This window comes from Platichthys flesus, chromosome 1 (assembly GCF_949316205.1).
Source record: "Platichthys flesus chromosome 1, fPlaFle2.1, whole genome shotgun sequence".
NCBI lineage: Eukaryota > Metazoa > Chordata > Actinopteri > Pleuronectiformes > Pleuronectidae > Platichthys > Platichthys flesus.
Genome location: NC_084945.1, coordinates 8923554 through 8935688, shown reverse-complemented (window position 1 = coordinate 8935688; position 12135 = coordinate 8923554). Strand labels below are relative to the sequence as shown.

Below are 12135 nucleotides of genomic sequence, written 5' to 3'. Positions count from 1 at the left end.
CTGATGCAAGTATCAATATAAGGCATTGGGACAGGGGTGTTCTTTACTTATATTTAAACAAACCGATGTAGCCTATGACAAACGTGTCCAAACGTGTTATAAATTCTATTCCGTCTGTCTAGACTTATTGAATTTATAGGGATAGTATGCATACAAACGACTTTGATTACAGGTTCTGTAATCCAAGTGCCAAAAAGCTGTTGAACTCATATGATGTGTGAAAAGCTCAATAGTGCCACAGCCAAGAGACAGACTGCATATGATTTAAAAAGAGTGCCAGCATGATTGCCATCCTGATCAATAGCAAGTCGCTTAAAGCGAGGGAGTCTTGGCTTTTATCAAACACCAGGCTCCTCTTCCTCATCTTCCCTCCCCTTGAGTTATTCACTCGGCCCCAGCTTGGCAGGCAAGTCAGGGGAAGAATGCCAAACCACCATGAACGGCTGCATGCAAAAGCACACACTACAAGAACTGTGTAGTATATCAAGAGCTACGGTGGATAATAAAGAAGGACAGTCACTTACAGCCTCTTATTAAGTCTGCATTCCAGGGAGCATTGCAGGAAATTATATAGTCAACTTGAAATAAATACATTTCAGCGTAATGACTTTAAGATCAACAAGCCGCTGATAAATAACAACTTGAGTAAACACAGTGAGTTACTGATGTTTTAATAGTATACAATATTCACACCTGCTCGTGTCGTATATGACTGAAGTGTTGTCTGTGGCCAAGGGTTGTTTTTCTCATCTATCATCGTACCACAAGGTGTGTTGGCAACTTAGCAAACATTATGTATTTAGATATGGAGGAATATCTGTATATCAATGTTCTCATCAAGTGCTCATCCAAAGGGAAGTGGATAAAACTTTTTTCAATATTTAGGATGTTCGAGAAAATCGACAGAGAAGAAATCCTCCATTTACTTATTTTTAGTGCATTTGGTGCTGTGGCATTGGAGAATTCCCACCCTTACTTATTTAAACAGACCACTTTTTAGGATTTAATGGCCTCTGGTGGTGAGGTTGCAGATTGCAGGCGACTGACTATCCTTCCCCTCAAGCTTTGCTTTCCAAGAGGGCAGGAGGACTTACTGTATAGTGGACTGCAGGGAACACAACATCAAGTCAGTGTGTGGTTTGTTTGTTCAGAGTGTCCACTACGAAATATGTAGGAAAATAGCCAGACACAATGCTTTGATGATGTCACTGTGGACAACATGAAAAGGTCACGTTTCATCTTACTGTGAACAGCACTTGTTTATATAAACTACCATAAAAATACCATAAAGACACTGATGAGCACCACTTAGCTGGTTGATAGAACATTCAGAAGTTGAAGAGAGCGCTGAGGAATGTGAGAGAGGTGAGATGCATATCAACTGACCGTTTTAAATGAAGCCAACTCCCCCACAAAATTAACTTTGATTTGATGGAATGACTGTCGGTCGTTCAAGGCAACAACTAATTCACAAATGACTATTGTTAATAGATAACGAGGAACAAGCAGATGAAAGAACAAGAGCACTGATACATTATATGTTTACAATCAGGAACAATTAATGGATCCCAGCTTAAAATTGGACAGTTGTGATGGTTACCTAACTCAAAACTCTGACCCTCCTTCCCCTCATTGCTATCAAGAAGCTCACTTATTAAAAAGTCAACCTCATTTTCTAAACCATAATGCAAACACACTTACATTATAAAAAACAGACAGAGCTGTAGTGCCCCAGACACAGTCAAATTCTTACCTACAGCAATCTACTCAGTAAGAGAAATCTGTGTCATCTACATGAGCGTCCCAGATTAGATTGTCCAAACATATTCTAAAACAAAAGGACTTGTAAATGCAAGACTAGTTTGCAGAGAAGAAACAGAATAAAGCAGATGCCATAATGCAAATTACCACTGCAGCATGAGACTTATAAATGTATAGGCAATAATAATACAGATTGTTTAGAGTTGATTTAAGGTTTTGTTTCTTTAATCCACAGTCTGCAGCTTTGCCAGCAGCTTTGCCAGCAGCTTGTACAAGTGGTTTCATTACTATGCTAGACAGGTCCACAGTGATGTTTACAAGTGGATGTTTACCCTGTTCACAATCTTCTGTCAGTGTGTAAACATGCTTACATTTGCTAATTACCAATAATCACTATGTGAAGGTGTTGCAGATGTGTACCTGAAGTCAATCGCGTTTGAGAAATACACTAAAGCAGAACTTTATTTGGAAAGCCATACAAATACTTGGGAGAATAGTGTGACAAGAATACTTTGATTTCAAGACGGCCTCCATTGCTCCTGGTATGGATTCCATATAAGTTTCTTTTACTTTTGGTTCATGTAGACATGACTGCATCACATAATTCAAACTCACATGCAGATCAATTGTCCATCTGACAAATCTGCATGATATTTGTCAGATGGACGTTCATGCTGCGATCGTTCTATTGGATTCAGATCTGGTGACTGGGCAGCCTACTTAAGTAACTTGAACTCACTGCCTGTTCATGAAATCAATTTGAGACGACTATTGTTTTGTGACATGGTGCATTATCATGCTGCGAGTAGCCATTAGTGAAGATTGGTAAATTGTGGCCATTAAGGGATGCAGATAGTCAGCGACACTACTCAGACAGCAATGGCATTTAAATAATGATTGACTGATACTAAGGGGCCCAAAGAAAACATTCCCCACACCATTACACCACCGCCAGCCTGGACAGTTGTCACGAGGCAGGTTGGCTCCGTAGATTAGCGCAGTGGACGCCAATTTCTGACTGGACCATCTGCATGCCTCAGCAGAAGAGAATACGCTATTCCGGTTATCAGAGGCTGCACAGTTTTGGTGAGCGTGTGCCATCTGCAATGTCATGTCTCGCTGTTGCAGCTCATCCACCTCAAGGTTCAGCTTGTTATGCATTCACAAATGTTTTTTTTTATGCTGACTACAGTTTTAAAGTATGGTTATGTGAGTCATAGCCCTTCTGTCAAATTAGGCCAGCCTGGCCTTTCTCCTCTGACCTTGCTTTTCAAAAAAACATTTCAGTTCACAGTAACAACCACTCACTAGATATTATTTTTGGTTTGTATAATATTTTTTTGTAAACTGCATGAATACATTTCATGACGTACTACAAATCAGCCGAACAACCAATCAGCCAGTCAACCAAAGATAAGCCTGGATCAGGATTACCCATGTGACTAATAAACCCATAACTATCATGAGTGGCAGCTGTTTCAAATGATATACCAATGGCGATTAACAAAGAAGGTTTAACTGGGCAAAATTACATCATGTCTAAAACTAGAGGCTGCCATCAGCCCTTCCAGCAGCCTAGGAAGAAAATTATAAGTCAATAATGTTGCAATACAACAAGTAGGCCTGTTTAAGAAAGGACCCCTCTTTAACTTCACAATGAGAACGGAAAAGGAGAAGTTAAAATATTAAAGCAAAACATTGAAGAAACTTGATATGAGCACAGGCAGCACAAATAACCCATGCTGTCTTTTTAAATCACAAAATAAATTAGAACAATAAAAGACAGAAAACAATCAGCATGAACATTAACACACTAATGCCAGAAAAACGATTTAAAGTGGAAAGCAAGGGAAGTTACATTTGTCTTTAAATTTTGATGCGTCTTATCTAGATACCGAGAAATAACGAGAACTAAATAAATATTGATTTTGATTGAAAGTGAAGGAGAGCTTGAAAACATGGAGAGTCATGTCATATTTGCCTTCTCACAAATTATTTTAATTGTAATGTTGAGATGAAGTAGCAAGAGAGCGAGAGCGAGAGAGAGAGCGAGACCGACACAGAGAGAGAGCGAGAGAGTGCACACGAGAACCCGCTCTCTGAGGAAATTGCCCTCCGCTCTCCTTCATCACTGCAGGTCTGCTTCCCCCTCCTCCTCTCCTGGATGTCCGCCATTAGGAACGCTCAATTGGATTCCTGTCAGATGTACGGCCTCGCCCTGGGTCTCCTTCCTACGGGTGACTGAGCACGCTCCATGTGTGTGTACCAGCATGTGTGTTTGTGTGTGTACGTGTGTGTGAGAAAAAACCTAAGCAGCTTCTCTATACAAAATTGCAGACACAAAAATGACATTCGCACACAAACAAACATGCACACGCATGCACGTTCCAGCACACACAAACACACACTACATGAGCCACATAGACACGGTTCAAGGCTCAGTTCACTCCCGGCAGTGGTCTAGAGATGGCACGCACCTATTAGCATGGGCCTTGGCACAGCAGGGTAAATGCTGACACAGATTTGACCGAGGGGTTATGGTACTGAGATTTACTGTGTGCCTACGTTCATTGACCTAGCCTTGGCTTCTCCCAGGATACGTCTGCATGATGTTACCATTTGACCAAATTGCTAACGGTGTGAGCTGCTTACACCTTGACCTATCGAAGGGGAATAAAGGGCACCCTTGGGAGTTGACCATACAATGCTAGTCTTTATAACACTTGCTCTGTTCACCTTTCACTGGCAGTCATTAAACTGTTTTGTTTGGTCAGAATATAAAATTGACAGCAAAACTCCAGCCTGAATCACAGAGCTAAACACCTTGGGATTAACAGACAATGGCTGAAGGTATTGGATGGATCTGACCCGAGACCTTTTCTTCTTGCTATCCCCTCTCTCCCCTGATTGTCTTATGCAACTCTCAACTGTTCTTGATGTTATCAATAAGGGCAAAATGACCAAAAATAAATACTAAAAACAAAAGAAATACAAATCTATATACAAAAACAAAAGAAATGTATGAAATACAATGAGTTTTGTTTCATTTTATCTGAGTCTGACTCACATCTGAACACAGCCAGTGGTAAACTGGGCTGTGGCTATTACAGTGAGGTGAGGATCAGAGCACAGAAGTCCAGGGATCAATAGCAAAGGTTAAAAAAAGAAGAAGAAAGGCCCAGCAAGGCTAAAAGTAATGCATCTGGGAACACTTTCTTTCTGACTGCCTGTGTGTTTCTTCGAGCCTGTGAATACTGTGTGGATACAGAGGTTACTTCAGTCTCAGATTTGATGACTTAGCAGACAGCATGAATGAGAAAGGGGAGAGGACAGAACTTAAAAAACTGTTTTTATCTAATCGTATCATTTCTGGCCAAAATCCAGATTTTTTTTAATTTTAGGATAATGGCATTAGAGCGAGAGATAAAAACATTACATTGTTGGTGAGGTCTTATAAAAATGACTACACTGTCAACATCCTGAGGTTTAATAGCCTATAGGCGAGGAGTAAGACCGGGGGGAAAATCCACCAGTTTCCCTGAAAACCGCAAATGTATAGACAAAGCTTCTGCGAACAAGCAAATCTAAGGCATAACTAATGACTCTGCAGGAAAAAAAGGCAAAGAGGCATGAAATTCATTTGTGTGGTGGATGTAAAGTTGGGGGCAGGGCAGGAACTTTGGTAGCTAATTAGCTACTATTATCTGTCGCGCCCAGTGGCCTGTGCCACTAATCCTGCTGATTAAACACAGTGGGTCTCCGCAGCTCCACAGCTCACAGTAGAACCAGACTGATAAGGCCACAGAGCTCAGCGCTGACATAAATGTCTGGGTGGGACTGGACTACATAAGACTGGCACTGCTCTGCTTTGCATTATACCACAGGGCCCTGGTGTGAGAATCAAACAGAGCTGAGGTTATTCCTTGATACAGCCAATGAATACAAACAGTGAAAGTTTAAAGCCAATTCCACTTTTGTTTGGACAGCTTGTCTCAAATCCAACAGTAATATATAACTAACATTCTATTCATCTCGTCCCCAACGTTTAAAAACACCAAGGAGAAAGTAGCAATGTGACAAAAGCGGAATCACCACAGGAGACCCGGTTGTCCAGTCTTCTCAGTCAGCGCCACCAACTTTAAGAATAGTTTAGTCTAGAAGGTTGTAATCATCCAACCTTTAATATAAATTTGAGAAATGGAGTGAAGCAAACTAAACTTGTGATCTCTTAACATTCCATCTTATTTGTGTTTAATCTAAGGCCTTGTATTTTATCTGTGTTGCATTGGAATATTTGTTTTATCAGTTTTATTTACTTTTGTATAAAACAGACACCGTTATTTTTCTTCATGGGTTTGTTGTGTAGCTAGTTTGCATTGTTACTGCATATCTATTATCCATTGATATTTAGAATTATATACAGTATTGTAAGTCCTTTCATATTACTTCCAGTTGCCTATTAAGAACTGGACAACAGATGAAGATGTGACTAAACAACTAACTCTGGCTCATTGACAGAAGAGACCATTCCTCTTACCTAAAACTGTATTCCATACGACATGATATTAAATGGCTTCCTGTGCTGTGAAATACCTGCCGACCCAATTTAGAAGAAATTCATCAGCCACTAAATTCCAATCAAATGTGAAAACAGTTACTGAAACATGTAAACTCTTTACTTCCCCACAACACTTCCAATGTTTCCACCTGTCAAACAGCAGAGCATACTCACAGTGAACATGGAGCGGAAGTTGCTGAGATCAGTGAACAGCTCCTCCACAGAGGTCTTCTTAGGATCAACCGCGAAGTACTCCAGCAGGTTCCGATACAGCGCCTCCATATTGCCGTGCATGATCACGAGTTTGCCGTACTGTTCCCGTGCGACCTTGCTGAAGTTGTGGGGACGTGGTCAAGGTCAACAACGCATCCATCACACAGTCAGAGTAAATTAAATGTTGCCCTGAGCGCTCCCCTGTTTGACAGCAATGCAGGGAATTGAGGTTGAAAGAAATACTGAAAGCGTTCATATTTGCAGCTGTAAGGAATCTGGAGAGCAGACTGAGTATTAAACTATGATGTTGCCTTTGCAGATGATGTCAGTCATGTTACTAATACTGTGCATTCACTGCTATGACCCCCTGCAGACCATTCTCGTGTGGCTGCTGGCAAAGTGTGTTTGTCTATCTATATCAAAGTTAAAAAGAGACACATTTCCACACAAATATATATATATATATATACAGTATATCTACACAAAGGCAGCAGCATGAACAGTCTTACTCTGCCTATCACAAAAACTTCCACAGTATGGACCAATGACATGTCCTTTGTATCAAGTGATGGTCCTTCCAAAATGTCATTAGCCCAGAGTTATCTAGCAAATATCATTGCTTTTATTCCCACTCCTCACCCCCCTGATCTTGCAGTTTTGGTGAGCAGGTATGATGGGTAAAATCTACGGTTTGTTTGGAGCTAGGGTTGCAGAGGGTGCTGTTGCTCAGTTAGAGCTACATAGTGTTGCTGCTTTAACAACATCTGTACGTTGGGTTGCTCCAAAATTCACTATCATTTAAACCAAGCAAAATATATGTCTCTACTGTTACTGCATGTGTGTGTGTGTTGAGGATGAATAACAGGTCAGAGTTGTGTCATAAGCTATAAAGATGAATATAAAACTTAAAGCTATGACGCTACTAACATCACAGTTATTTAAGGTCCCCTGTAAATAACCAGGCACACAATACTTACTCATTGTACAAATATAGCAAGCAAGAATGAGCCTTTTGAAACGTCTTATATTACCTTTCTTTAGCACTTAGCACGTTTTTACCATTTTAATTTTTTATTTTTGAATAGCATTATCTGAGCTGTCCACATTATGACCCTATATAGTAAGAAAATATATCCCGAAAAAATGTAATCTGAGTTTGAATCAATGTGCTTCATTCAAAAAGTCTCATTTTATTATGTGGATGGATAAGAAGAAAAAAAGCTGGCTTGATAATGACCTACGACATCCTCGTCTCATGGCAGATAAGAAGTGCCTATGTCTGTGTGTCGGTGGTCTCACAAGTAACTGGGCAGCCTCTCTGGCTCCTATTGAGCCCCTTCATTATGGCTCAATTGATAGAGCCATTTGAGGTCTGGCCTCAGCTGAAACTGGCTGGGGATGGGACAACCTATTCACAGCTGGGTAAATGCTGTTCAATAGGCAACTGCTCCTAGATTGACTTGTCTGTAATATCTTTCCAAGCCAGGAGCTGGGGGGAGAAGCAGAAGGATAATCTGCACAAGGGAGAGAAAGCTGAGTGCCTCGGTTGATAATTATCATGGGGTGAAAAATATCTCTCCTCGTCATGTCCACTCCTTTCCTCACTTCTTTACTATTCCAGAGACAGCAATGGTCCACCACTGCTCATTATCACAAATCCTGGTTCACTCTCTCTTTCTTACAGACCTTTACAACCCTATTCCATAGGAGTTTTTTTCCCTTCTCCCATTCTTCATTTGCTCATTATCCTTCTGTTTTTCTTCTACCCTAATTTGCTGCCATCTCGAGCTTGGCTCATGTTCTGGAGTGAAACATTAGAACAATAACAAATTAACAGTATGCTCAATTGCTGGGAGAAGTAAAAGTTAATTTTGAATGTCACCAATGTGACACTCCAGGTTTCTCATGCTACTGTGGTGACGGTATACTTTGTTTGTTGTCGTTAGGATGAGCTGTGAAACAGCCTCAAGAATAAAAGGAATGAAAACCCTCACCTTCTACTTCAATAAAATTATTTTCAACACCTAACGACCTGGATGGAAAAATATGGTTTAATAACTACATTTTTAGAATTATGAATAAATCAAGCTCAGAACTACAAGCCTGGCTTCAGAGGTTACTAATTTAGGGTTTCTTGTTTTTTCTTTTTTTTAAACAAATTATATGGCCAAAAAATGATTTTGATGTAAAACGGTAAAATTATGTAATTCAATAACAATTAAGGGGCAATTTTAAAGTTTCATTTAAAGGTGCAGTTCAATCAATACCACATCTCTTGCTATTCATTACTTTTGATTGTAGACTTTAGCCATTAATTGGGCTACCAATTAAAACTGCTGATGTTCTGTTTTCTCAGCCAACAAAAGATTTAACTTGATTTAACGGAACAGATTTATGATGAACTCTGTGTGAAATACTTAAGTTCTAAAAAATATCATCATAATGTTAGCAAGGCCACCCATGTTTAAATATTTGTTGGTGATACAGTTAAACCCTGACAAGGGTGTAAATATAAGAGATTGTTTTTATATTTCTACAAAATTAAAGCCCAGACACTGTGTTTAATTTAATCTACAGTTGATTTGATTAGGGGCCTACAGCTCAGAATTAATAAAAAAAATTACATGTTGATGTATGAGTTTTTAATCTGCGTTGCTAAATTGACACAGGCACCAGGAATTTGGAAAGCGAACCGATGAAAGACGGACCTGTCAAATCCATTCTCTGGGCTGCACTCAAGTTCTCTGCTAACTACCAACGTCACAATCCATCAGTGGCCAGGCCCCAAGGCTACTGATCAAAACTACATGAAGGCGGCTGGGCACAGAGTGTATTATTGAACACATACTTACACACCTGGTCTGAGACGAACCTGACACCTGTCAGCGCCGGATCTCGATATCCAGAGAGGGAAGTTAGGCAACGCTAACACCAATGAAACAATTGTGTATTAATGTTTCTTTTTTTAAAGCAGTAATTTAACTGAATGTATTAAATTGCTCCTTTTCTATGAACATGCAGCATTGACTGACAGAATGAGAGAGCTTTTGAGTGACAGAGGAACAATGGAGGCTTTGTCCCAATTCTCCCTCTCAAACCTTTCCCTTCATTTTGAAGTTGCCCTCAGTGTGAAGTATATCAAATGAGAGAGGAGAGTGGAGCTGGTCCAGTAACTTGAACATTGAATGGGATGCCACTCATGACTTGTAGACAACATGGTGAGTAGAAAGAGGAAAAAACAAGTGTGGTGTGTATAAAGGACTAAGGGCGGGAGGACTATCCTAGTCTCACATTTTTATATTAAAAACTATTCAGTCGTTTCTTTTCTTGAGTGACTTTCACGATTGGACACATCTGCAACTAATTGAACACAACAGATTCCTAATTCATTTTGCCAAAGGTAAAGAAAATGTCTTTAAAACGTTAACGTTCCTTTGACTTGACCAATGTCTTGGATTGTTAACCAAGTAAATTAAAGTATTAAATAATCATTATTATAATTATAAAAGGATATTTCCATTTTAGTGAGGAACATGTCGTTGGGGTCATCAGGCGAGGAAAAGGTGTCCAGGTCTCTCTCCAGCTGCAGCAGCTGCCGCTCCATCTGCCTGAGGCTCTTCTCCAGATTCTCCGCAGACACTGCACACGTACATCCAGACACAAACACACACGTACATCCAAAGCGCACGCAAACATACCCACGTGGAAATGTACAAAAGAAAGAAGCATAGAGGGAGAGAGGACAAATCAATTACAGGTACAATCAAATCTGCTATTATTTTTGATGCTCTGAAAGAATCCCAAAAAAACAACATTCAAAAAAAGGGAACAGGGAAAAGGAGCGAGAAGCCAGCTCAGATGAAAAGCATGCTTATTATGGGTTCACTCTGCCGGAAACACCGAGGGAATAAACAATGACTGAGAAAAAAATAAACATCAAGTGAAGGTACGTTCAATGTTTGCCTCACATATGCTTTTGTGTCTGTCATAAACAATTACATCTGAGTAAGAATACAGTGTCCTCAGTGACACACATACTGTAGTGAAGCAGACGCCTGCTGTGTTTGCTCGGATGTTTACGTGATATGTGTGCCTTTTCAGTAACACTGATTGAAAAGTGCAGTCTCAAGGTACAGAGACGGATGTTTATATTTCAAACATCTCTCCAAGCCCCCTGTGTCTTTACTCTTATCAACAGGTGCCCGGATCACACAGGTGGAAGAGCAGGAGACCACAGAGCCCAACTTCCTGCTAAGTTGGTCATGGCTGACACTTTAAGCTAGTCGCTGAATACAGCATATGGCTTAAATTACCCTGATTAGACCCTGCGTGACAATAAGGCGTAAGCTGCTTATATTAAAGTAGTTTCAAATTTCCCTTGATCCCTGTAAACGTTTTACAAAAAAAGAAAAGAGAGAAGGAGAAAACTTTAACGTAGCTAAACTCCTCACTGCATTTATATCAAAAAACCTTTTTGAAGACGGTAACAAGCTGAATTTAAATTTTCTCAAAGTTGTCACATACTTCTTTACATCTTTTATTTAATAGAGTGTAAGTATATGTTCTTTTTAGTGCAGGTAAAGGTGAGCGTGTGGAAATAGACTAGAATGATTCATGCCTTCATCCAAAGGGGCAGCTTTACATTGTACTCACGATTGAGAAAGGAGGCCAAGAGCTCTTGGTGTGTTTAAATTGAAATCATCATATAACACCCACCAAAGCACACCTACTGAATATGTACCCGACAAAATATAATAACATTAGTTCCTTTTGCTCTATGAGTGTTTAAATGTAGCCTTTTTAGTGAAAGGAATTTCTTTGTCTCCCTTCTTTTATTCATCACCCTTTCCCCGTCTCTGAAGCACTGACACGAATAGTTGGCAGTCAGTCGAAGGCAGTGGAAATGGCAAAGCACACCAGCCTTGCCACGGAGTACAGTATGGCTCCTGGTGTCTCAATCAGAGCAGTATTCACAGAGCAGCAAGTTGCTCAGCACTGACCGACTGTCACACTGACTTTTAATTTGGTAAGAAATCAGCTTGCTAGGCAGTGAAAAAAAAAAAAAGACGAACTGCAGTAGGGTGAACTTTCCCTGCAGAAGACTTGTGATGCTCTTTTTTCACTGAGGAACATTGAAAGCAATGATGAAGAAAACCCTGATCAGCCACAACATCAACACCAGTCACATCAGGAGGATAAAGTTATGCAATGCAGCAACATATGGATGATGATTTTTCCTTCCAACCTCTCAAATATCATTGAACAAAGAAAATATTTGTGCCGAAATAATCTTGCCTTTACTTATTTACTTCACAGCAACAATGTGACTAAAAGTGTGTTTCACATTTTTAATATTCATATATTTTACGGAACCAATGCGAGCCTCTCAATCTGTCTGTTTTCAAATAGACAATTCTGTGAATCAATGGATAGAAATAGACAAATACCAGAAATATTTTCCTGACTCAAATTATAACTTAAAGTAATGTAACTACTAACAATGTTATATTAAGTAATGTCTATCATTATTTATTTTAGAACACATGAGAACATGAATAGGTATCTCTTATTCTGTATCCCGCATAATGTCCTGGTTTTTGTCA

At 39.8% G+C, this 12135-nt stretch overlaps 1 protein-coding gene across 1 annotated transcript in view; it reads right to left on the bottom strand.

Annotated features, from left to right (window-relative positions):
• LOC133935858 (protein diaphanous homolog 3-like) overlaps positions 1-12135 on the bottom strand; it is a 147335-nt gene that overhangs the window by 60665 nt on the left and 74535 nt on the right. The window contains exons 23-24 of the mRNA XM_062381283.1: positions 10047-10171; positions 6494-6658 (exon numbers count right to left, since the gene is read on the bottom strand). Coding sequence (XP_062237267.1) covers positions 6494-6658; positions 10047-10171 — 290 coding nt within the window. The remainder of the gene's footprint in view (positions 1-6493; positions 6659-10046; positions 10172-12135) is intronic.